Here is a 27,625-nt window from a genome sequence, read left to right as displayed (position 1 = left end):
GCTGGCTGCCTCAACATCTGTGGTGCTGCCAGAGTATAAGAGAAGCTCAGTATGTATTGGAACCAGAAGGTTATTTCATTCTCATGCCTATGCTCATAATTCTAAACAAAGGTTCACTGCAGAGCAGGCATTAGCATGCATGCACCCACAAATGTATTAGTGTGTACGCAAAACAGAATGTGCATATGCACATCCAGTACTGGGACTGGTACCAAACAGCCTATTTAAGTTGGATTATGACATGAACATATTGCCGATTGGTCTTCAGCTAGTTCATGTTTAACCTGTGCTTTGACCTGCTATACCTGCTTACCTGTGCATGACCTGGCTTGCACCTGAACTGTGTCTGGATTTCTGCCTGCCTGCTGTGACCTTAGCTTGTAGTCCGCTCCTGTCTTGCACTCCTGTACCCCACTGCCAGGCTGTGCACTGGTCATGGCCTGTATCATGACTCTGCCTCTGCCTGATGTTCCTTTACCTTGTTGCCCAGCTGTTGATGACCTTTTGGCTTGTGTCCTGGCTACACTCCTGCCTGCCAATCAAGTGTCACTGTGTGCCCATTCCTGGCTGAAGACCCCCACCCCTTTAGGGGAAGATGACTTTGACACTTGGATTGATCAAGTTGTACAAGCAGAGTGGGAAGTAACCGATGTGATAAAGAGACAGAACAGTTGAGAGCGTGTGGACATGGGCTTTGGATGTTATCCAAAACTTGAAACAAAATAAACCGGGATGCATGGCCAACGAATGATTATAGCCCCTCTGAGAAATCTATGAAAGGTTTGATTAAAAAGGTAGATTAACTCTGCACAGTTCTTCACCCTATCAGGTGAAGGGTAAAAAAATGTCAAAGCATGTTAGATGTCTAGATAAGATCCTTCATCAGGTCATCATAAAAGGTGAAATGGAGACAGAAACCATGAGTAAAACCCTATTAACTTAAGTTATAAAGGGGCACATCCTTTGGATCCTATTATGCTTAAGCTGTGGACAATGGACCAGGACAACCAGTTGACCTATTACAAAATGACGAAGACAACGAGAGAGGAAGAAACTTTAATTGCTGCTAAAACCCAGAAACCAAAAATGACTAAAGGGCACAAACCTACGCAACCCAACCTTGCACCATCACAGAGCCTAATGAAGAACCTAGGGCTAATCTAGTGAGAAGACTACTACCCCCCCATAGCCATGAAGAGTGACTCATCAGTCGAAGATGTTCACCCTTAGCTACAGTACATGAGGCCTATCAATGTGTTCTGCAGGAGCAGAAGGCCACAGCCCTGGAGACTTGGCTCTATATAAAGAGTGCTGCAACCCGGGTAAATAGCTTGCTTGCTTGGGAGCCACTGTCAAGTTAACCTGGGACCATCCTAAGCCCTTTCTCCTTGAAGTCGATTCTTAGGGAGAGGACACTGGGGAAGGGGGGGGGGGGCTGATTACTGAGGTAGTGTCGACTAAGGCCTTGCAGCAAAATCCCGCAAAGATACCTACCAGTATCCAAAGCCACACTGATCTCCAAGTCAAGCTAAAACCTCAAATGTTGCTCAGGCAGGTGAACATAGCTACTCCAGTAGCACCACCTAGTCTGATGTGGGGATCCACAGATGAAATATCAGAAGACAGATTTTGCCTTCTAAACGTTCCATTATCTCCTGAGTAGAAGTGGAGGGTCAAAGCATGGCTCCTGAAATAGCAGGATATGTTCTCGAAAAAAATTACTACAACATGGACTGGCTAAAAGTTCTCCAACACAAAATTCGACTTCAGGACGATAAACTATTCAGGAAGAGAGCTCAGTGAATCCCACTGGGCAACCTAGAAGATCTTTGAGAGCAATTGGCTGAGTTGAAGCAGACAGAGATTATCCAAGAGTGGCAAAGCCCTTACCTCTCCCATAAGTGGTGGTAAGGAAGAAAACTTGCCCAGAATGTGCACTGATTATCGAACACTTAACCAGAGAACAATTGCTGACCAATACACCACTCCACAGATAGAAGATGCTCTGCAGTGCCTATCAGGGGCAAAGTGGTTCAGCGTGTTGGAACTGAAAAGCGGGTATTACCAAATCTTTGTACACCCAGAAGACAGGGAGAAGACGGCTTTCAACTGCCCACTGGGTTTTTTTTTAAATTTTAACAGAATGCCCCAAGGATTGTCAGGAGCCCCTGCAACCTTTCAACAACTATAGGAGCATACCATAGGAGACACAAACCTGATTGAGGTAATGGTATATCTTGATGCTATCATCACCTTCAGAAAGACTCTTGAACATGAGGAGCTTGATGAGTTATAATTGTCGTTGAAGAAATGTCAGTTCTATCAAACCCCAGTCACTTATCTGGGGCATGTTTCCACTGAGGGTGTCGCCACTGACCCAAAAAAGGTAGAAGCTGTCATAAATTGGAATAGCCAGAATAACTTCACTGAACTAAGGTCAATTTTAGAATTCTGCTCCTACTACCAAAGATCTGTCAAAGGGTTTGCTAAAATAGCCTGACTTTTCAATGATTTGGTAAAGAATGAGGAAGAAGACGTGGATGCACCCAAGCCAAATAAGCCAAGTAAAGGACCCAGTAAGCCTTGAGAATCTAATTGAGATCAGTGGGCAGAGCAGTGCAAGCAGGCATTTTACCAGTTGAAGAAGAATATAACCAATGCTACAGTGCTGGCCTATGCTGACTTCTCAAAACCATATGAATTACATGTCGATGCTAGCAGAGGTACTATACCAAGAGCATGATGAAAATCTGCAACTAGACAGAAATGACCCCACTCACAAGTTAAAGTTTGTGGCCTTAAAGTGGGTGGTGTTAAACATGCTAAAGGACTACCTTTATGGTGCAGACTTTGTAGTCCAGACCAACGGCAACCCACTTACCTAAGTACTCACGATGGCCAAGCTAAATGCTACCAGGCAACAGTGGTTGGCTGCAATGCCTGAATTCCATTTCAGCCTGAAGTATCTCCCTGGAGTTGGAAACAGGGATGTCAATGCTCTCTCCAGAAGGCCTTATGGTTCAGAAGTCCTGAAGGTCAGCTGGATGCAACTAAATCCTGGAGTACAAGCCCTGCGCCAAGGGGGTAGAGCACCACACTAAAGGGGCAACAGGAGCTGAAATTGTAGGCATCACCACAGCTGGCATTCCCAAATATTACTTTCCTTTTAAAAAGAGGTGAAGGCCTGCCCAGGTAGTCAAAGAAAGATCTACGGAAAGACCAACAAGAAGATCCCCTCTGCATTCTAACACTGAAATCTCTAGAGAATCAAGACCCAGACTTGCTACTAACAAATACTCTGAAAGAAGCACAATTGGTGCACAAGTGGTCTTTTGGAGAGGCCCCTCAGACAACCCTGAGAACAGATGTCAGCTGCTCCTACCAGAAAAACACAGGGAGACCATATTACCAGGTTTACATGATGAGAATGGCCACCTAGGCAAAGTGAGGTCTTTCCACCTAGTGAGAGACCGCTTCTATTGGCCTTGTTTGCGAGTTTAAGTCAAAGGCTACTGTCTCTCTTGCCTAAGATGTATTCAGATTTACCAGCCAAAGCTGCAACCATGGCCCATCTCTGATGTCAAGGACCAATGGAATTGGTGTGCATTGATTTTCCATGTCTGGAGCCTGATTCGAGAGGACAAGGAAATGTCCTGGTAGTAACCAACCACTTTACCCTGTACACCTAGAAGTTCCCAACCAAAGACCAACAAACCTCAAATGTAGCTAAAGTTTTTGTGCAAAAGTTTTTTGTCCACCATGGCCTGCCTCAGCGTATCCATTCTGATCAGGGAAGAGACGTGGAGAGTAAGCTCATCCAAAGACTGTTAGATCTGCTAAGTATTCAGAAATCCAGAACGACCCCCTATCCTCAAGAGGACCCCCAGCCAGAACAATTCTACTGCACCCTTCTAGATATACTTGAGACTCTCGCCCGAAAAGAAACAGCATTGGAGTAAATACATTGCACCAGTAGTGTCAGTATCACTTAGTGCCCCTGCTCTTCATTCCAGCATCCGGGTGTTGGCTGTTGGATTCCCCCTGTCTGTGTTCACCTGCAAGGTGATTGATCTGGTCAGTCACTTGATATAAGCAAACCGAACACTATTCCCTGCGTGTGATAGAGACAGAGTTGCCTATATTGTTCCTGATCAAGCCTCCCATTTGTCTGCCCTGCTTTGCTGTTGGATTTCCCTGTGAATGACCCGGATCGGATATTGGACTATTTCCTGAACTCAGCCTGCCTTTTACCTGGACTGTCTTAGAACCATGCTATCTGTCTGCTAAACTGCAAGTAGTCTGTTTGCTCTATTCACGTCTGCCCTGGTGTGGTGGCCAGGCACTATAGCATTGTGTATAAGTCCTGGGGGCAACCAAGTACCGGTAGGCCTGCTTGCCTTAAGGGAAAGGGGGCTGCTATAGGTGAAGCACACAGTAGCTAGCTATAATGTCTGACCACCTGCATTGAGGTAGACGTGACATTCGTGACAAGTAGTACATGTTTATAACCGCACTAAAAATTATGCTATGTGCTATTCATTGTACCTGCTAATGTTCAAGAGAGAGGATTGACTACCTGTCGATCTGGCCTTTTAACACTCAATTGTCAATACCATCTCACCAAGGATATGTAAATTGTTTAAGAAAGAATTTGAAAACGGCATATGAAAAAGCTATGGGGCTTCTAATGCCCGAGGTCAACAAACTTTGACCTTAAATTGAGAATACAATGCAGCCTGGGGACAGAGCATTGCTGAGAAATCTGGGTGTTCCAGGCACAAACTAGTTGTTTATTGGAGGTCTCAACCCTTTATAGTCTGCAAACAACTGCCCAGACTGCAAGCCTATTAGATCCACCCAGAAGGGAAGGTCGTGTGATGGTTTTGGGGTTTTCACTCAATGGTAGGCTTTTCTCTGTGAAAAGACTACCATTGAGTGAAAACCCCAAAAATGTGTTCAGTCCACTCCAGTAGTGCTGTTTTAATAAAACAGAAAAAGTTCATACAGAAAATCGGTTTCCCATGCAGGGGTTTCCACCATAAACACAAACATAAACAACTTCAACATCATGGCTGTCTCTAGCAGTGCTGCTGCTCAAGCCTGTTGCCTTGGTCCTTGGACCATCACAGTGCCTCACTGCTCCTGTACATACTCTGTACTTTTTTATTCTTTTTCAGCTCATTGCTGCTCTATCACTGTCTGGTCATGCACTGTGCAGACATACAGTTGTGTTCATAAGCCTGGCTTATACCCTGGCAACATTTATGATTTCTTGGCCATTTTTCAGAGAATATGAATGATAACAGAAACTTTTCTTTCGCTCATGGTTAATGTTTGGCTGAAGCCATTTATTAGCAATCAACTGTGTTTACTCTTTTTTTTAAATCATCACAACAGAAACTACCCAAAGGACCCTGATTAAAAGTTTACACACCCCAGTTCTTAATACCGTGTATTGCCTCCTTTAACATCAATGACAGATTGAAGTCTTTTGTGGTATTTGTGGATGAGGCGCTTTATCTTCTCGGATGGTAAAACTGCCCATTCCTCTTGGCAAAAAGCCTCCAGTTCCTTTAAATTCTTGGGGTGTCTTGCATGAACTGCACGTTTTTGAGATCTCCCCAGAGTGGCTCAATGATATTGAGGTCAGGAGACTGAGATGGCCACTCCAGAACCTTCACTTTATTCTGCTGTAGTCAATGACAGGTCGACTTGGCCTTGTGTTTTGGATCATTCTCATGTTTGAATGTTCAAGTATGTCCTATGTGCAGCTTCCTGGCTGATAAATGCAAATGTTCCTCAAGTATTTTTTGATAACATACTGCATTCATCTTGTCATCAATTTTGATCACATTTCGTGTGCCTTTGTAGCTCACACATCCCCAAAACATCAGTGATCCACCTCCGTGTGGTGTGTACCTCTCATCATAGGCCTTGTTGACTCCTCTCCAAATATAGTGTTTATGGTTGTGGCCAAAAAGCTAAATTTTGGTCACATCACTCCTTTGTGCCAGAAGATTTAAAGGCTTGTCTCTGTGCTGTTTGGTGTATTGTAAGCAGGATGCTTTGTGGCATTTGCGTAGTAATAGCTTTCTTCATGTCGACTCGACCATGCAGCCCATCTTTCTTCAAGTGCCTCCTTATTGTGCATCTTGAAACAGCCACACCACATGTTTTCAGAGAGTCCTGTATTTCACCTGAAGTTATTTGTGGGTTTTTCTTTGCATCCCGAACAATTTTCCTGGCAGTTGTGGATGAAATTTTAGTTGGTCTACCTGACCGTGGTTTGGTTTCAACAGAACCCCTCATTTTCCACTTCTTGATTAGAGTTTGAACACTGCTGATTGGCATTCTCAGTTCCTTGGATATTTTTTTATATCCCTATCCTGTTTTATACAGTTCAACTACCTTTTCCCACAGATCCTTTGACAATTCTTTTACTTTCCCAATGACTCACAATCCAGAAACTTCAGTGCAGCACTGCATGAAAGATTCAAGGGTCTGTCAGGAGTCCAGAAACTCATTAACCTTTATACGCACACACTAATTATAAGCAAACTGATCATAGGTGAGGATGGTTACCTTTGATAGCCATTCAAACCCCTTTGTGTCAACTTGTGTGCATGTTATCAGGCCAAAATCACCAGGGTATGTAAACTTTTGATCAGGGTAATTTGGGTAGTTTCTGTTGTCATTATGATTTAAAAAGAGTAAACACAGTTGATTGATAATAAATGGTTTCAGTCAAACACTAACCATGAGTGAAAAAAATGTTTTTGTGTTATCATTTTCTCTAAAAAATGGCCAAGAAATCATAAATTCTGCCAGGGTATGTAAACTTATGAGCACAACTGTACATGCTCAGACTGCCCCACTCACCTCTCTGACTCCAAGGGAGGAATTGGGGTCCTCCTGACCCCTATGTAGAGACCTCCCCTCTCTTGGGTGGAGCCCTGAACTCTAGTCAGGTCCTAGATTATAAAGGCTGAGAACACCTGCACACTTAGCCTGCTGGTTACTGGCAAGACCCCACCACTGGGTTGGAGATTCCTTCCCTTCCAAAGCACTTTGGAGTCTCCAAGCTCCAGCCTCTGATTCGGGAGTTACAAAACCCGGAAAAAGATAAGAAACCACATTTATTTGCGCAGAACTGACATTCTGGAACTCTGCATATGTGAAAACCCTGTGTTGCGTTCTCCTACTTTTTTCACAGTGGCAGGGCCTCGCACCGCCACAGTCACGTTAAAGATATGACATTGCAATCATCTCTTCCAAAGCAGAAGCAGTTTGGATGTCCTTACAGATTGATTCTAGTCCTACTTGAATGGTTTCTTGCAGACCTGATCCAATAACCCAGTCTTAAGACACTGTTCCAAGCACAGATGAAGCGATCACGGTGAGAAAGAAGAGATGGGCATTGACTGACTGTGACTGCCTTCACCTAAACAAACTGCTAAACCTGTTTTAGCTAAAGAAACAGACTAGATAATCCCCAGATCTGAGATGCCAGAACTCACACTACAGAGGCCCTCGTAGTGTCATACACAACAGAAGATGTTGAGACGGTTTAAGATTGCATGGAGGTAACAATAGTGATGGATGAAGTCAAACCTACTTCATGGCAGGAATCACAAACTAGGTGAGCCATTTGGCCCCCAAACAGACTGACATCTGACATTTCTCTCAAGATATCATAAGTCCTACAAGACACAATGGACGAATGATGAGTTGGCCCTTCTTTTTGTTACAGTCAAGTTTATTAAAAGGTTGAAGATGTCATATAAACATTAGTACAACCATACAAAGGTAAAGCTCTCCAGAAATCCTAGGAGCAGCATAGTACATCAGAATATGTGAATAATGTAAGTTCAGGTAGTGATAGTAGTATCACATTAGGGGATAAGAAGATTGGGTAGTATGACAGTAGTGAAGGTCAGAAGGAGCTGGCCCTTCTTACCACAAATTTTGGTAGGGAGCAACCTGTACTCACCTACTGACATACACAGGTGGTCCATTTCTACAATAATGGCCAATAAACAAGATAACCTTGTCCCCCCACCCCCCACATGGCAATTGGTGGGAGGTTCCCTTATTGATCTTGGGTGTCAGTGAGAATAATTTTGGCTTCTGCACATGTTAGTTTGGTATTTCTCTTAGTTTGAGTTATTTACTCTTGTTAAGCTAATTTTATGGATACTGTGCTTAAAGGACTTTAAAGATGGGACAGTGGGGGGGGGGGGGGGGTATGTAGCCAGGTGCTGGGCTGTAACAACACAGAGCTCTTTATTTGCCCCTTTTACTGTGATATAAATGTTATGCTGCACCATCCTCTTCCGACCAGCAGGGGAGAGCCTAAGCCAAGTAAGCCCATAGTTGTCTATGGTGAGTGCTGAGAGTTGTAGTTTGAGACGGCAGCCAAGAGAAATGGAGAGAGCATTTCAATTAAACTGCCCGGGAAAGTTATTCCTCTTAGCAGTGAGGAAGTTAGAGGGAGAGGACCTTTGTCAGGATATTCGCCTGCCATCTGGAGACCATTCTAGTACCTGAGACTGAGAGTAAGGTCACCCGGGGGCAGCACAGCACTGACCAAATTGCAGTACCTGTACCACTGCAGCAGGGAGACTGGAGCATCCACTCATCCCGCTGCAGATCACAGGAGGCTTTCCAGGAGAGATTGAAGGGGGCCTCCTTCTACAGCGGGAGGCCACCGCAGCATCCCGGGGACACATGAGAGGGTGATTCATCCATTACTAATACTGCTAGCAGGGACTGAGCAACTGAGAGCAGAACACCAAGTGTACCCAATCCATACCACACCCATTCTATCCAGCGGCTCTTACAAGGGTAGCACTATATGGGTATCTGCCCGCATTATGCTTTCTAGTTACTGCAGAAATGACAATTTTCACATCTTGATTACATATTGCATGCCATTTTTTATCTGATTTTATTTGGGGCATTTTGAATATTGTTGCACTTTAAATGGTCAATTCTCTAAAAACTGATGTTTCGTTTTTTGGTAGATCTTGGAGAGCTAAAGCACCTGACAATTTTGTATATGTCTAGAGGACTTCAACTGTAGTGATGTGAGATCTGTACCTGAATTTCTTGATCTCCACATCTGTTGTGAGCATTATGAGGGGTTCCCACTCTACCTGTTGAATTTTCTATTTTTCATGCAACAGGACCTGCACACACAATAGTGGGCGAGTACATGATAAAGTCATGAATAGACATCAGCAGATTTGGGAATTATTGCAGAAGATGTCAATTCTAAGCCATACAAGGCAGGGAAAGACTGAGCCTACCAGGTTACACCTTAAACTAATGTAGATTGGACACTCTTCATGTCAAACAGGATTTGCTTATAAAAGGTATTACATTAACCATGTGCCATGTAAATAACATGTACTCAGACTGGTCTGGAGTGGTAAGTGGGGTACCCCAAGGTTCTGTCTTGGGACCAATTCTGTTTAATTTATTCATGAAAGACAGAGAGGAAGGGATACATGGCTCAATCTTAGTTTTTATGGATGATACAAAAATAAGCAGGGGAATAACTTCACATCAGGATATTGACATTTTACAAAAAGGCCTGAACAAAATAATGGAGTGGGCACCTAGATGGCAAATGAGGTTTAATGTGGAGAAATGTAAAATAATGCAGTTGGGGCTAAGAACATAAACGCAAACTACTCACTGGGGGAGAACCTTTGGGACAGTCAAGGATGGAGAAAGATCTGGGGGTCCTAGTGGAATACAGACTGAGCAATAGCATGCAATGTCAAGCTGCAGCTACCAAAGCAAGCAGAATTTTAGCTTGCATAAAAAGGGGATATACTCCAGGGATAAAACGATAATCCCACTTTATAAAACTCTGGTCCAGCCACATCTGGAGTATTCCGTCCGGTTCTGGTCACTAATCCTCAGGAAGGATGTGCTGGAGAGAGTGCAAAGAAGGGAAACCAAATTAATAAGGGGACTAGAGGACCTCAAGTATGAGGAGCGACTACAATCACTAAATTTATTGTCGCTGGAGAAGAGACGCTTGAGAGGGGACATGATAGCGATTTACAAATACCTCAATGGTGATCCCAGCATAGGACAAAAGCTATTCAGTCTCAGGGGGTGTAAGAGGGCATGTGGCCACACAGTGAGATTGGAGGAGAAGCGGTTTAGCCTTAAGCTGCAGAGGGGGTTTTTCACTGTCAGGGCGGTAAAAATGTGGAACTCTTATCCACAATTTGTGGTGTGAGCGGGGAGTATTGATATTTTTAAAAAGCTCTTGGACGTGTATCTTAAAGAACACAATATGGGAAATAATTATCGACACTGACACGCGTACACCTACACAGGTTGAACTGGATGGACAATTGTCTTTATTCAACCTTGTCTACTATGTAATTATGAACATTGCATAAAATACCGTTTATGTAGCAGCAGTTATAATGCTACGGCCAGATGGGTCAGAAAACACAACAAACCTAGCACTAGGAAGGCACAATTGGCTTCCTTACAGCTTAAAGTGGATGTAGAGGCTGAAGGAAAAAACCTTCAGTGTGCAGCTCCCCCCTCAGCCCCCTAATATTTAAGCCCGATCTCAATTCAGCGATATGCACAAGACTCTTTAGAGATGTCTAAAGGATAAGGTAGAGAAAGGAGCAGGAATAGGTTCAAACTGTATAATTTATTCAATAAAGAACCTACACTTACATTACAAGTTTCCGGTGTCAATCCTAAGTGAAAGAGATTCTTGTGCTATTGAAAAAACAGGGGCTCGGAGGAGCACAATGACGGTAAGTAAGCCTCAGTCCCAATTTCTTGAACCCGTTGTATGCTCGGCGTGCTTGAAGACCAGACAGAGCATAAGGAGTAGGATTGGGCAATGACATTTTTCAAAGGCACTGCTCCCTTTGTCAAGCCTGCCTGAAGAGGTTAAACACTGGCCTGTAAGCACAGTGTGCAGAACTGAGGGAAAGGACACTGGAATCAGGGCTTAATACAGATAAACTTGAATTGGCAGAATATAAAAACCAGCAATACCAGGGGCAAAAAACAGTGGGCATCAGAGGCAAATATAGCTGTACTAAATAAAATATTAAAAAAACACAATATTATGTTACTATGGTAAGGACTCTCCATATAACAAAAGTAAGGAAGGCACAAAAGTAGAGAAAACACAAACAAAACAAACTATTAAAGTGGAAGAAAACCCTCCTATTTTTAGCCAAGGAAGCTGCCATCTTGGCCTCTGTTTAATCTTCAACTACCATGATGTGATCAGTAAAAACACCAGCTCATGTGACAGTTAGCATTCATGGCATGCGGGAAATGTAACTGTTTTTTGAAACTGTTAAATGGATGGGTTTACTTCCGCTTTAAGAACCAAATGAGACATCTTAAACATAATAAGAAAAAGTACATAAGCTTTAAAATAAAATATATTCTGAATTCTAAACAGGATATGCAAAATATAAAATATATGCATATAATATGAAATATATAAAATACAAGATATATACAGTGTGTGTAAACAATCATGTATATGGGGAAAAAAAACAAATATGGTAATAAAAAATGAATGTATATAAAAAAATGTATGATAAACCCACAACTATAAATGTATGCAATGGTGGCACACTTCCACCCAGATTGTAGCAAAAGAAGGAAGAAACCCACTAGATTGAAATATATGTTAAAAACTCAACAATTGCAATGTTTCAATGTGGGACAAAATAACCTTCCATCTCATGAATAAAATAACAAGGATTAAGAATAATACCCTCATATGGACATAATAAATGGGTATATTGTAATATGTACCTCATTGAGCCCTCTAGGAGCCAGGGTATTCAAAGTGTCTCCCTATTACATAATTCTTGGAACCTTTCATCCAAAGATTTACATTTGCGGATGGCCTCAATGACCAAGACAACTCGGTCCTCAGTGGATTTACTATGTTTTACGGCAGAATGCCTGGGTACAGTGCGGTCTATATTTCCCTCCTCGCGCCCCACTCCCCCCTTGCCAGGCGAACACAATACTGACTGTGTTGATGGGGGAATCGAGCAATTTTCTTTCCTGCAGCCCATGGCTGCAGGAAAGAAAATCACACCATCTATGTCCTGCCCTCCAAGAAGATCAATTAAAGGCTGAATTAGTAGGTGATAACGTGTAAGTATAGTCACATGTTAAAATAGAGTGAAGTTAACCATCTTGCTCTAATGGATAAATAAATAGTAAATGAGCTGAAATAGTTACCTTTCTTGGAAGAAAATGCTACTCCAAGCTTCCACCAGTGCAACATGGGCATCTGGTCATGTGTACTCTGCTGAAAGGAAGAATTGCAATTTAGATTTTCTGATCCTCTCCTTCAGCAGAAATCATGTCACCAAATGCTTGGGCTTAAATTATATGAACAGGATTAGAGGGTACTTGGATCAGCATTTCTTCTGAAAGAGTAAGCATTTCAGCCCTTCTATCACTTTTTTTTATCTATCCTGCAAAGAATGTTAAAAGTCTCTAGACACACCGCAAAATACAAATGTAAATACATACTGTATATAAGGGCTGTTTTGCCTTTCAAGGAATTTTTAACTATGTGCAGAAATCTTGTAATTTACACACTTCTACCACACTGCATAGTCAGGCAAGTGAGAACCCTATTTTTTGGTTGATCAATGCAACTTCCAATGTCACCTCTCCACCTCCAGCCTAATTATGGGACTAGAATAATTGATGTAGACTGCCAGGACTGTTTGAAATATATTTTTTTAATATCTTCTATGTATGTGTTGCAGAGACTGGATGAGACGGTGAAAGATGAAGCTTTTAGTATTCTTAACCATTCTGATCTGCACTGCTGTAAAGGCTGATGTAAAACTGGTATCTAAAAGAAACTCAGGTAAGATACATTTACATTTTACTACCTTCTGTATTTCCTTGGCAAAATTCTTCCCTGAAGTGTGGTCACCTAGATTTGCTCGGTAAATTATTTTTTCCTTGAGTGTGGTCATTAAGATCTTATGGTTAAAAAAATAGTTTGTTTTCATAAAAAAACAACATTTTGTTTCTTTAGGCCTGGTTAGGATTTATATTTAAAGAATTTGCAAACGTAGGATGTACCTTACACTGAAGGTTGTCAAACACAAGCCAAATCAAAATATTCTCAATGGTCCAAAGGAGGTGAAATCAGTTTTATATTTTCTTGGAATATTAGATTACCTTTGTTGGGTAAACACATAAAGCTTTTAGGGAAACCCTGTTAAATCACAAAAAAAATATGTTCCCTGTAAAAAAAAAAAAGTAAATACTAACTTTTCCCCGATCCTCTGAACATCGCTTTATTGAAGAAAAACCATTTGCTGAGAAAACTCCATTTAAGGAGTATCAATTTCCTGGTCAGGCACTGTGCCCATCAACTGCCCTCTCCAACCTCCACTTTACTACTGTGTCCTGTAATGATGTGAATTTCAGCAGGAGGAACCACTGAGCACAGCAAGGAACCAAGAAGACAGGCACTCATGGAAGTGCCAATTTCTCATCAGATGTTGGTGGATGATTTCTCTTCAACAAAGCAATGTTCAAGGCATGTAAAGCAGAAAAGGTAAGTATTAATTTACATTTTTTTGCAATTTCATTTCAACAACAGGGTCACTTTATTTTCATTACAGTCAATCAGTTGAATGTAATAGTCCATAAAACTATAGGAAATATTATAAACAACAGTAATCTCCAAAGTCAGAGAACTATGGGTGTTAAATATTAAGTTACCTCTTCCCACCCCACCAATCTGCATCAGACCCATCCTGAAAGTTTAAATACGATTATGGGGAAAAAACTTCAGTTCTTAAAGTAAGAACAGCTGTAACCATACGATTCTATATGGCAACCATGAAAAATAAACTATTCATAGATCTAAAAGGTAAGCATTCCAGCTGATTAGAGAATATGAAAAGCAGTGTTTGCTTCATGCAGTAATAAATCGACTCCATCTAAAGCATACATCTTGTTAGTAGTTTATTAGTGACTGTAAAACTGTGGTATTGATTATGTTTATTCCTTTCCTTATAAAAGGTAAAACGATAACAACCAGCCTGCTTTGACTAAGCCACCAAAAGCAGCACTTCTCTTTCAAGCTTTTAATGCTATATTAGACTGCACTTGGCTACACAATGAGACACCTGAGAGGCTTTGCTTAGCTTTGGTATTGATTGAGAATTATATTGATGGGTAGTTATTTTTACACTCCTGAGACGGGAACATTGCATTGGAGAGATTCACATCATGAAAGCACAGAGCGTGCATAGATAGGTTTACAGTGTTTTAGACCCTCTTGTTGAATGCTTCCTGACAGTTGACCTATATTACACTTCTCCACAACCTTTACAATCTCTCTTTTTATCTATAAAAATTCTCGGCATACCTATGCTCCAAAATGATCTCTACTTTTTCTTTGCTTCAACATTGTCTTTAAATCATACCTCTTACAGATATTTAATCAAGGCCAACGTAATTCAAAGCTGCCAAACTTTTATTTTTTTTCCCCTGTTTAGAGTTAGTTTGTGAGAACATGATTTATCTATTTTTTATACTTGCCTTATGGTTGTTTGCTTTGTTTACTTCTCTTCTGTGTTTTTGCCATACTTTAACAACCCAGTTTATAGCTTATGAGTTGCTGTTACATAAGTGTAGAACCTAGGTTAGGTTAAATAGTACAGTGAGGGAAAGTATGCTGAAAGCTGGAACATTGGAGACATGAACTTCAAAAACATGTTGGTAAATCTCTAGGCCAGTGGTGTGCGTAGAAAACAAACAAAAAAAAAACTGTGTTTTGCAAAGATCCTAATGAGAAAAACATGAAAGCTGTAGAGAAATAAAAACAAACAAAAATCCCTTTGCAAAGCATTATATTACAAAATACATTTGCACATCAACACTTTTCCTATAAATCCTTATTTTTATGATGTTTACCTGCCTCTAAAGAACACCCAATCGGGGGATATTAATTATGAATTAGTCATAAAGGTGTTAGTCTGAAATGGGAAAAACAATTCAGTCCTTTTGTTGGAGCCACCTAATTTGGTTATGAATGACCTTTGCTGTGAGTCATTATAATTTTGTGTTGAAGTGGTGGACATTCACACAATTTGTGCAGGTTGGTCCTTTAGCTGCCTGTTTGATATTCTCCCTATCTACAGAAATGTTGGAAAATGTGTTAAGTGGTTATAATCAGTTATATTTAATTTCAGGTCTCTGCTGCATTCTTTACTGCTTATCTTACTGAAATACTTTGCTATGGACATTGGAGAGCATTTACAAAGTGAAGCTTGTGGAAACTAATCTAGAGCAATGAATGGTCCCATCAGGTCCTCTGAAAAACTGACAGGCAAACCTGATCGGTCCGTCAGTGTAAAAAGCCTTTAAAGTCCATCTTAAAATTATCATTTGCAATGGTTGTCCCTTTTCAATGTGTTAATTGCTCATTTAGGTCTAAGTAATACAGAAAAGAAGATTTACCTACCCAGTCCTTGGCTCCTCCTCTCCTACTTGCTATTAGACTAGTCTCTTCAGCATCTTCTTCCCCACTCTCCAACAGTCTAAGGTCTTGATGTTAACAAGACCAATGCAAGGTCCATAGCCCTGCCTTGGATGTGATGACACAAAGAGCATGGGGGAGTGCCATCTCCCAGGGGGAGCAGAAGATCATGCAAGTAAGACAAAACAAACATTTAACTGCGATCTTTTATTTTTAGCTAAACTTAGGATTCAAAATTTAGCTAAAAATAAAAAAATCAGGACATAAATCTACAGTTAGTATACTGTGTCCATTGTGCTAACTTTTCTCCTTTCAATAGAAATCTTCCTCTCTTACCTGTATAAAACCAAAAACCCCCCACCGGCTGCCATAATCTTTCGGTGCTCCCACAGCCACCCCCCGATTCGGTCGGGTCTGGAGCACTTACCCCATCTATGGCGGGCAGTGCTTCACCCGGGCAGCGGGCATCACATCTCCTCCCTCCTCGGTGGCCAATCGGAATGTTTCTCCTTTCGGCCAATCAGGGAAAGGGTCTCAGACCTGCTTCCTGATTGGCCACGAGGAGAATCCATGTGAAAATAGTGAATATTCATTCGCTATTGTCACACAACTGGGTGGGCTCGGTTCGCAGTGTTTTGCGAGCCGAGCTTCCACCCTTTTTTGAAGCCTATTAGAGCCTGAGGTATAACAGCTATAACTCCCTGATTCCCTGAAATGCGTTAACATTTTGCTGGGTTTGTTTGGATGTCCCAGATTGCTTACATTTTACCAAATGAGGTATTGTGAAGGATTGTTATTGTATTCCAGCTTTCTTTGAATAACATGAGAGCTATTGCACCTAATAAAGAATTTGTAATTTTGTTCAGCCAGTCCTGGAATTTACACAGCCCTGCAAACAGCACAGACCTGAGTGTTCTCTACTGCAATGAAGCAATACAACTTGGTCACCTTACTGTCACCATCCTGTGACTGACCAACAAAACACAGATGAGCTCATCTCTCTCCCATCTCTTTCTTATTCATTCAGCTCTCTTCTCCTGTCAACATGTTCCTTGTCAACATGTGTACATGCAATAAACATGATTGCATCTAGTGCTGCTCTTCTCTCTCCCAGTGATGCTGATGAATTCAAATGCTAACACTTTTAGCATTTAAAATACATTGCATATTTCTTTAAAGTATAACTAAAGGCAAAACTTTTTTTTTTAGTTTTGGATAGAGTGGAGAGGGATTAGAACACCTGTCAGTTTGTATTACTGTCTGCGACACCTCTCCATTTGTCCTGCTTACCGTCATCATTGAAAGTGAAAGGAAAAGAAAATCCCAAATTTTGGGCTGTCCTCAGAAAAGTAATAGAGGGGAAATTTTCCAATGGGTACACTATTTCTGATGATCTGGGGGTCCCCAAGGAATTCCCTTAATTTGCAGGGATTTCCTCTCACTTCCTGTTTCGCTATGGGCAGGAAGTGAAGGGAAAACTCTGCAATGGGACAGGGGTTATAACCCTCCCTTACTTTATCCAAAATGGAAAAAAAAGTTTTGCCTATAGTTCCACTTTAATTCACTCACAACTGCATTCATTTGTGTTTTTTAAATATACTGGAAGCTCGCCATTAAATTCAAGAAAACAACCACAGATTAAAGCCTAGTACACACGGGCCGAATGTCAGACAGCATTGGCTGGTTCAATAGAAACCAGACAACGTTTGGCCTGTGTGTATAGCAGGCGGTCCGACAGAAGCCAGCTGTTCGGCTAACTTCTGTCGAAGGGTCGTGACCAAAAAAGGTCTGCAGACCAGCTCCCAGTTGGCACTCGCAGCCATATGGCAACTGACCGGATTGTTATGGCGAGGGGGGACGGCACGGTGTCTTCTTGTCAGAACACAATAGCACAGCAGGGGAGATCGCTGTTACGTCAGATTGTTGGTACAGTGGCTCCAGCCTGAGCTTTCAGTTTTTTTTTCTGTTCAACCCAAAAAACTAGTAGTGTGTATGAGGCTTAAGCCTACGTAAAAAAAGTATTATAATAATAAGCACAAGGGGCATTACTTATCTTTTAATATGTTATTTTATCCTGCTACATCTTCATTTAGCAGAAATCTTCCTCCTCTGATGCCCCCCTTTGGAAGATTACAGCGACAGGGTTAAAGTGGTTGTAAACCCCTATTCATTAAATCTGACCTGGGCACATATTTGTGTTGGGGAGGGTGCTTAGAGGTAGATAAGCAGAAAGCTGGTCTATTCACAGTACAGCTCTGCATGTTCCTTATTTCTTTGCTTATGTGGAGTGGGGGTGTGTGCATTCCCTCCAATCAGCTCACACACAGTGTAAGCCCAGACTCCGCACCCACTGCTGAAAGAGGAAACAAGATTTGTAACATGATCTACACTTTCCAAAGAATGTAGAAAGGGAAAGCCAGCAGATATACAAGTAAAATTTATGTAGGGAGATTTGTTTCATCTCTGTATATCATCTGAGGCTGTCCACTTTACTGCGTATAGGAGAGAGTTTACAACCACTTTAATAAAACCAAGGGAGCTGTCACAGGCACTCATTAAGAGTATAGTGTATGTGTAATGACAGATACAGATAAAGAAAATATAACAATAATACTTAACTGAAGATACTGTTTTGCCACGGAGACCTCATGTTGGCGTGGCACACAAATGACCACAGACGCATGCAGGATTGCGAGGTATGTTTTGAAACTTGAGGTCTTATATGTTTTGGCTGAGGTGATACCCTGTTTCCCCGAAAATAAGACCTAGCGTGATTGTCGGAGATGGCTGCAATATAAGCCCTACCCCCCAAATAAGCCCTAATTAAAGTCCTTGTAGGTCTTATTTTGAGGGTAGGGCTTATTTTTGGGGAAACAGGATAGGGCTTATTTGGGGAGTAAGGCTTATATTGCAGCCATCACTGACAATCACGCTAAGTCTTATTTTCGGGGAAACAGGGTAGTTTTGAATGTTAGGAAATGGTCACCCCACCCCCATAGGAAAAAAATGACCTTCTAAGGAAAATGGCACATTTCTGAAAGGAGAGTTGGCATGCTTGTCCATATAGTCAGTTTTAAAGTCAAATTCCTATAACATAAGTTGGCTAAGTGTCCTGTATAGCCCCTTAGCCAAGGATTGGAGGCATTCTTAAATATTTTGAGACAATTAAACAACTTTAAATAAAGAAATATGCAATATGCAATTTCCCCATCACTATGCCTACTCTTTCTGCCCAGCTCCTCTATTCATAGAAGTTGGTACTGGGGTGGAGGGGGTGGACCTTTTAATCATCATTCTCCATTCATAGATTGTGTTTCATTTATTGAAGCTGTAGTTTGGCTTCTAGAAATGGATTGCTGGGTGGAAAGAGCGGGCATAATCAGGCAATCTTGATGAGTGCCTGTGACAGCCCTAGGGTCGCATCAGAAAAGTAAGATTTCGGTTAAACAAGGACACAAAGGACACATCTCTTTTGAAGTAAAATACAGTCCCCTGTGATTATTTCTTTGTTTGTTTTTTTTTTGTTTTGTTTGTTTTTTGAAACTTAGGTTTAAAAGATCTGACCAGTAGACATTTTGCCAGCAAGAAGTGTGATTTTAATTTGCCTATTGCTAGTAAGCTCAGGGGAATAGTTAATTAGTGTAGTCAAAGCTAAAGAATATGAAAGCAAGGGTTTTTGTTTGTACTTGGATCATTTTGAACAGTAGCTTGCTGTAGTTTGTGGCTTATGCAGATTTTGCTGTCATTTACAGTAAAAGTGTTAGCTTTATATCCAGCATAATTGTTTGCAGTATATATTGCTGAGTGTTCTATAGCTGCTCAGTAACTCTTTTACCTGTTGGCAGGTTTCATTCTTCTTTGTTCAAATTAAATGGCACATAGTTGTTTAAATTATATCTTTGGTCACACTATACTTTTGTGTCAAAAGCTTCTGAAGATGAGCACTGTGTTATTTTAGGAACAATGCTGTAGTAAAATTCCGAATTTGTCTCCAAGTAACTTTAATTGCAAGAATTATACATTTTGCATTTTCTTGAAGATGATCTCAATCACTGCACCAGCTTGATTTCCAAAGATTTGCAGATGAGTTTGTTCTAATCCAACTGCAATTCTTAAAGTAGAACAAATTGAAAACTCAAGTAAAAAATACCGCAGCTGACCAATCTTCAGAGATAGTAGCTTCGTTTTTTTTAAGACACTTCCTGACTTGGTGTGATAATACTCATTGAATTGTATATACAGAGGAGCATATACAGAGCCGAGACATTCTTAGGCTGTTTTCTCCCGAGTTGGACTGCAAAACATCCCCATTTTCTTATCTCCATAACATGGGGTGGGGGGCGGTGTTCAATTGTTCAAAAAAGGTGAACTAGGCAGGGCTGATAACATTGCTTGGGATTTCACTGTAGCACAGGTAGTATAGACAGGAAATTAGGGACTCACTGGATTTGTGGCAGATTAAAAACCGCAAGGTTTTCTGGTTTTGTGTTTGTTCACTCAATACATGTTTGATCTTTGTAAATATCCACTACAGCCTACCTATTGGTCTATACCTGATATACTGGCACATAGACATGACTGCATGCTTATAATGACATTATGCTAATTGATGTATAATTATATCTACATTATTTCCCCGAAGAAGGAATGTTATTCTGAAACATGTTGGGATATATCATAGCAACTCATATGGACTGACCACAGCTCTTTGGCAGTACCCAGGGTGCACTTTATTATCTTTGATGACTTGTTTTGATATGGGTTTAATCCTTTGTGTTTTTGTCATGATTTACATGCATGTGAACAACTCTGGGCGTATTCAGCCCCTCTTTTTACCCTATTTTAAACTGTTATCAATAAAAGTGGCGCTGTCGCCTTTGTAATTTATTTACGTTTCTATTTTGATCTCTGACTAAAAAGTTAAAAAGGGATATATCCTGCTGCACTTCTGTGCATCATACATACAGTATACTGTTTTCTGGATGTTGGCAGTTTTTTTACAGCTTGGCCTCAAACACTACTGTTTTCTAAGTAGTTAAACCAATTTTTTTTTCTATAGAGTAAGGAAGAGTTTATATTGCTATCAGATTGTTATCTTCTTTTAACTCGATTGGAGAAATTTGCCATAGCATCTTGTCTTGACATAAACCACAGTATAAAAAAAAAACAGAAGCTCTAGACCTTCCCCACTCTATACAAAACTAAATCAAAGGTTGTGGCTAGAGGTAGTGGGATTTAACTTATCCAGTCAAGCCTACACCATTACTAAGGATCTGTCAGGTCATATAGGTTCCTCGATCAGAGCTTTGTTCTGTTTTCTTTGAATTGGAGGATAGGTAAGGGTTTTCATTCTGTCTGATATTCCGTTTGATGTGCGAAACTGTAGCTATGTTGTGTATTAATTTTATTGTCTAAAATAATATAAGCTATGTAAATAACATAATTTTGCTCAAAATAGTAGCATGACTCTGAAATTGGCCAAACATACCGATAAGATCATACAATTGATCATTCAATGCAGCTAAAACAATCAAACAAATACGGTATCTTATTGTAATTCGGATCTATTTAATGACTGCGTTTCATTTTGAAAATTATAGCTGATTGTATTTTTGAGTGATACTTGCACTTATTCGCAGAAGGCGAACCAATATCATGTTTCAGTTTTCAATATTTTAAAGCTGAAATATGGGCAAAAATAATTTTGGCCATTTGCACAGTAAAAATTATGTGTGCCCCATCTCTGGCTGCTGCAGCGTTCCGTACATATCTTACTTTTACTCAGGCAGCTGCCTCGTGATGACATGTCCAGCGATGTGACTTGTATTTCTGACTGCATTACACTGATCACTGTGGGTCACTTGCTTGGTACCTCCTCCATTCATAAAAATAATTTTCAATGAATGCAAGGCATTATGTGATTGAAGGATGTGTGTATGAATATCAAAATCTACCATCCTCTAAGCACAGAAGCCTTGAATTTATTGAAAATGCAAGGCTTTTATGAGTAGAGGATCTGACGGTGGAAATCGGTGTACTGCAGCAACTAAAAGTCTCAGCAATGGATGTTCAGAACCAACAGGAGACTGTTGTCTGGGTAAAAGTAAGATATGTAACAAATGATGCAGCATCCAGAGATAAGGCACACATCATTAGAACTAATTTTACTGTGCAAAAGGCCAAAAATAATTTTTGGCTATACATAAGCTTTAATTGATGATGCATTGTTTTGTGTTTGCTCGTATATAAATCATTCACAAATCGCTACATGTATGGCCATCTCTTGGAAAGATTTCCTGCCCTGCTTCTGGGTGCTTAAATGTCTCCAGGAACCTAGCAGGGCTGCAGCGGTGGCAGGACTTTCTTGCTCCTATGTTGTATGGCAGTGTCACACAGCCATGCCTAATTGTCTTCAGGTTCTAAAAAAAAAAAAAAATAAAAAATAAAGGAAAGAATTCAGCAAACACTATGCTGATGTCACCTGTCTGCATGATTTATCATGGATGTATATGATAAGTCTAGCTTGTTATGAAAGGTAATGCTGCTCTTTTAATATGTGGTACTGGTTAGAGTGTGTCCCGGTAGCAGTACAGCGCATCCCCAACACAATACAATGTTTTTGTGATAGTTATCAATATAGTTATCAATATAGTTTTTGGGAGTTCAAAATTGAACAATATATACAAGTTTTTTTTTTTTTTTTTGTTTTTTTTATGTTACAGAAAAAAAAATATTTGTTGAGTGCAGCATGGATTAAAAATCATTCTATATTTCTTTTATGTTCAGCTCACTCTTTCATTCTCTTGTATAATTTGGATTTCCTTTAGCAGTGTATGAATCCACAAAACATGTTTGCACTGGTGTTTCACAGGCTTCATTGATCCAAGTAGCAGAATCACTCATGGGGCTGAAAACAGCGTAGTTTCTGTAACCCCTACAGATTCTATTGATTCAACAGTATAATTGAGATGACAAGTAAGTCTAATAGCTGATAAAAGACAAAGTAAAGTTGGACCTGAGGCAGACCAAGAACACACAAAGCTTTCTGACAAATACTGTATATCTGCAAAAGGAATTGCTGTTAGTATTAATACATTTAAGGACACCAACAAATGGAAAGAATACATTCAATGTTTTCTCAGGCTCTAGGGGCTCATCAGAAAATGATGTACTGCATATTTCTGTGTGGAAGCACACGTGGCACATTTGTAGAGGAGCAAATGTGACTTTTGCAGGGCAAGAGGTCGCCATATTTATAAGGCTCAATCATCTAGAGATTTTTCTGCAAACTTGATCAGGTAACATTGTGTTACCGTGACATCCTCTACTATATTAGGAATTCTACCAGATAGTGGTGCTCTAATGTCACAGGGGGTTCAGGAAGATCTGTCTTCATGAGCCAGCCCCTACGTTACTAGGGGCTAGTAGCGATGTGATGTAGTAGTGAGGGGCCAGTGAGAGGAACCCCAGCACACTATAGGGGCCCAGGCATCTGACACACAGAGAAATGTATGGTATGCTGTAGATTCTAAAGCTTGCAAATCTTTTGAAGAAAGAAGCTCTGGGACTCCCCGCCCCCTCACAGGTAAGTATTTAGGGTCTTCTTTTGCAAGGATGATTTTTTTTTTTTTTAGAATTTTTTTTTTTTTCAGGTGGCAGAGTTCTTCTGATATTTATACTTAATGCACTACTTGGTTGCTCTATGGCTTTGCAACACTTAATAGGTTTTGGCCTAATGATCATTTTGTAATCATTTTGTTGGTGGCTGATTTTAGCCTGCTTCTTTTACATTTACATTTTTAAAATCTTCCTCTATATCCTGCTTCCTTTTATGGCTGGTAAAGCTCCAAAATCTTGTATTTTCTAGGCTTTTTAATGTTCATTTTCTTACTTAAAAAGTGACTATAGTGTTTTGTTTTTTTTTAAATGCTTTTGTAGACAAATGTGGGTGAGTTAATAAAGGCAAATGCAGTGTTCAGTTTGCAAGCGAATTTGCCCCAGAGCTTAGTGAATGAAGTGAAGCTCTGATTTCCATCATCCAATAATGTGCAAGCAAAAATGTAGTTTTTATTTCATTCAACTGAGTGGGTATTCTTTGCAAAGTGAAACTTACCACGATCACTAAGCTCTGGGACAAATTCCCTTGCAAAGTGAAGAGCATATTTGTCTTTAGTAAATCAAATCCCTGTGTGTGTGTGTGTTATGTTAACATTATTTCTATGTCTAAAATGGATCAATCAGCAAGAGTCTGTCTTCACATCAGTAGACATCTTAAGTCCCTAAATGGGGAAATGCACACAAACCTCTTGAAAAGGTGATCTTTGCCTACACGCACATAAAAGGTTAGGAGCAGCTTCTTTTATTCATATCACAAAAAAAATTGTTTTTTTTTTAATTAAAATAGGTATGTGTTTTATTAAGATCAACATTAATCTCTTCATCTTAATTTTGTTGACATATTCTTTGTACATTGCTGATCCTTTTTGCTCTTCTTTTTGCAGTTTAAGGCCACAAGTTCTTTTTAAAAAGCTTTTTTTCCCCAAAGTACCAAGCTAATTTTTTACTTCTTTTTTGTTAGCCTCTTTATTTTTGCTGACTATTTTCTTTAATTTTATTTTACTGTATATAGTAGTCTTGGAGTGTAAAAAGCTTCTGAACTAGGTCTTCCGATCATCCACTAACTTCATCATCCACTATCTTTAATATGTTGCACATTTCACTATTAAATTGCATACTTTAGTCACGTTTTCTTAGCTGCTTGCTGAAAACTATCCATTTTCACCAGACTCTGCACTCTCATTTCCATTATAAATATATTTCTAGGTCAGCCGAAACCCTCTTCCATTCAAATATCAAATATTCAATATTTTATATTAAAAAGGGTTGTTGAAGGTGAATCTTTGTTTTATCCGCTTTATGTGGTAAACTTCTGATATACAATGCCCACTCAAATATGCATACTTTAACTTAATTCAAGGTTTATTTTTATCATGTTCTCTTGTTTTCTTTCACAATATACTTCATTAGATAGTTTACGTTTAACTGCCCTTGTTTGGTACAGATTTCATCTGTGGCGCACTATCCAAAATCCATAATGGTAGTCTTGTACTTGTGTCTCTGGAAGGAGGTATTTTACCACAGTCTTTACCTAAAGAGGAGTTTCAGCCTGGGGGAAAAAAATTAAAGTCAGCAGCTACAAATACTGTAGCTGCTGACTTTTAATATAAGGACACTTACCTGACCAGGGAGCCTGCTATGTCAGGCCCCCGAAGCCGACCCTTTCATCGGCTCTGGGAGCAGGCGCCCACATCCTTACTAAGGGAAACAGGAAGTGAAGCCTTGCGGCTTCACAGACTGCTTCCTACTGCGCATGCGCGCATTGCGCAGCACTTTCTGAATAGTCCTGTTGTCTTCTGGGGGGGACACAGGTCCCAGAAGGTGACAGGGGGGAAGAAGGAGGGCACAAACAAAACCGTGAAAGTGACATACCTCTCTGCTGCACCGTGGGATGTAAGTCCCAAAGAACATACCAAAAAAGTGTGAAAAAAAAATATCCATATATATATATCCAATATGTTGCAGTGTTGGACAATTCCCTTCCCTTACTTTAATTTTTTCACAAATTCTCTGCATGCTCTTCATATCCCTCCTCATCTTCACCTTTATTAAGAAATATAATGTACCGCCTAATTTTTATGTCAACTGCTTTGATGCTGTCTGCTCTTGGCATAACAGAGATAAATTCTCAGTTGGCTGCCACCCTTTTGTGATTTTACCTCTTTATGGAAGTTTCTAGCCTTTCCTTCCTGTCTGGCCTTTTCCATTTCATTCTACATTACTTTCTCAGACCTCATTTAATTTGCTCTGCATTTATTTTGTGCTTTTCTTTGCTTCCTCAAACTCTTCCACAGTTAACCTAGTTGTTCTGTTCAGTACCATACCATCCTCATCCTGTTTGTTTTTTCTATTGCTTTGTTTCTCATTTCTTTTATATATCCTTTAACACGCCTTGTGCTTTTCCACACTCCTTACTGTTGAAGCTATACAATTTACTCTTCCCCTGGTCGTTTTTTGTTTCTTTGGTCTCTTTTGATCAATCCACTGTCTTTTATTCATTGAATACCAAAAATGTGTACTGTTCTTCTTTTTAGTTGTTTCTACATCATATTTTATTCAAATGCAGTCTCTGTCTGAATATCCAAACAGTGCTTGCGTTTGATGAGATGCATTCTCTGTTTGGCCAGCAATCAAAGCCTATTCACAGAGTACACAGCACAAATATTCAACAGTCCTTGTACACAGTGGTCAGGAATATGAAATGTACAGCAAAGTTTATATACTGCAGAGTTCAGAAATGTGTGACGCACAGAGTAAAGGGCTTAGGAGTGCATAGCGCACAGGACAAAACGCTTAGGCGTGCTTATCATAGAGGACGCAGGGCTCAGAAGTGCATATCTCACTGGGCACAAGGTTTAGGATTGCAGATGGCACAGGGCTCAAGAGTTCATATTGCACAGGGCGCAGGACTCGAGTGCATATTGCACAGGGCGCAGGACTCGAGTGCATATTGCACAGGGCGCAGGACTCAAAAGTGCATGTGGCAAAGGGTTCAGTGCTTAAGAGTGTGTAGGGTGAAAGGCTCAGATGTGCATATTACGCAGAGCTCAAGGTGTGCGTATAGCACAGGGTGCAGGGCTAGGGTTGCATATTGAACAGGGCACCAAGTTTAAGAGTGTGTGTATTACACAGGCTGGTGTTCAACCACAAATTACACCTCCTTTAAAATTCCCTCTCCCCGCACTCCTAAGTTCCCCCTAGTACAGAGCTCTTTCTTCCTCCCTTCACTCACCAGACCTCATCTACATTGGCAGTGCATTGTGAGGGGAAGGCCTCCACTTGGCTGTAGTTAAATCTTAAGAGAAGCCTAGTGGGAACCCTCCCTTGGCTCTGAAGAGCTGCTGTATCTACAGTCTGACAGCAGAAGAAGCTGATGCTGCAGTGCAGGTGGTAATGTCACAACAGCACCAAATTACATTAAAATAAACACAAAAATCAGATGGTTGCAGCCTTGGGAAAAGGGGCAATACCTATAGATGCATGCAGTACAGGAGCCATACCGGTATATTCCAACACAAAAAAAGCAATTGCTACAATACATAGTCATAAATAACGGAAATCCCATAAAATCACAGTTGCTAGTATAGTCAATCTACTAATCTAATCACCCAAAAAAAATCTCCAGGTTGTATATCTGTATTCATAATATCCCAACCAAATGCTGATGGATTACTTTGCCTTGACTTGTAGATGAGCTCCTCACTAATCAGTTTCTGTTTACATTACACAGCAGTTTTAGTAAAGTAACCATCCCCTTAAATATATGCTGAAGTCATGTTGCGGTCACATCCATTCATAGTGGTGGGTAGACTACAGCGATCTAATTACATGTATACTTGTCCATATTCCCACATTCACCTAGTAACTGGTAGGCAGTGTAGAAAGCCAAACTGTGGCACATGGATAGTGAATACGTGGGCTTCTTATCCCAGTATAAGACCAGTGCCAAGCGATACTAGTACTCCATACCTGCATGTTCTGCACAAAAAAAGCCTGTATATCTTTATATATTGTAGATACAGCATGTGAACCCTAAAATACCATACGTTTCCTGAAAACTTTTGTCACTTGTCAGAGTGGGAAAGCCTTTACAAATTAGATTAGACCACTATGCAATTAGGGTGTCTGAAAAATTCTCTACTATATGGATAATGAGTCACAAGTCTGACTAAGTCTATGTGTCAGAATTTAGCAGAACACATGCTTCATGACACAAATCCTCTCATCAAAGCAGACTATTATTGCTCTATTGAACAGTGTTTGAATCCTTTTTTTCTGATTAGTGATCAGGGGCATCATGCAGATCTTTAATTGACAAAAAAATCAATCTGTTCCCATAGACCATGAGTGTGCTTGGCTAGTAATAATCAGGCTGTGAAGAGATGCATATTTCTGAGAAAATGTTGTCTGGAGTGTTTTTAAAGAGCTTCCATTTTAAATAGGGAAAATGTGGCATAGTGGAATGTTCAT

The 27,625-nt window shown here is 40.4% G+C and overlaps 1 protein-coding gene across 1 annotated transcript in view; it reads left to right on the top strand.

The window, feature by feature from the left end:
• The window catches only part of IL1RAPL2 (interleukin 1 receptor accessory protein like 2), a 1,633,909-nt gene that overhangs the window by 122,805 nt on the left and 1,483,479 nt on the right, over positions 1-27,625 (top strand). Inside the window, exon 2 of the mRNA XM_073599302.1 lies at positions 12,801-12,904. Within this exon, the coding sequence (XP_073455403.1) occupies positions 12,823-12,904 (82 nt within the window). The 5' untranslated portion in view covers positions 12,801-12,822. The remainder of the gene's footprint in view (positions 1-12,800; positions 12,905-27,625) is intronic.

Source organism: Aquarana catesbeiana, linkage group LG09, assembly GCF_042186555.1.
Source record: "Aquarana catesbeiana isolate 2022-GZ linkage group LG09, ASM4218655v1, whole genome shotgun sequence".
Classification (NCBI taxonomy): Eukaryota; Metazoa; Chordata; class Amphibia; order Anura; family Ranidae; genus Aquarana; species Aquarana catesbeiana.
The sequence above is the reverse complement of the archived record's forward strand: the minus strand, read 5'-3'. Positions and strand labels throughout refer to the sequence as shown.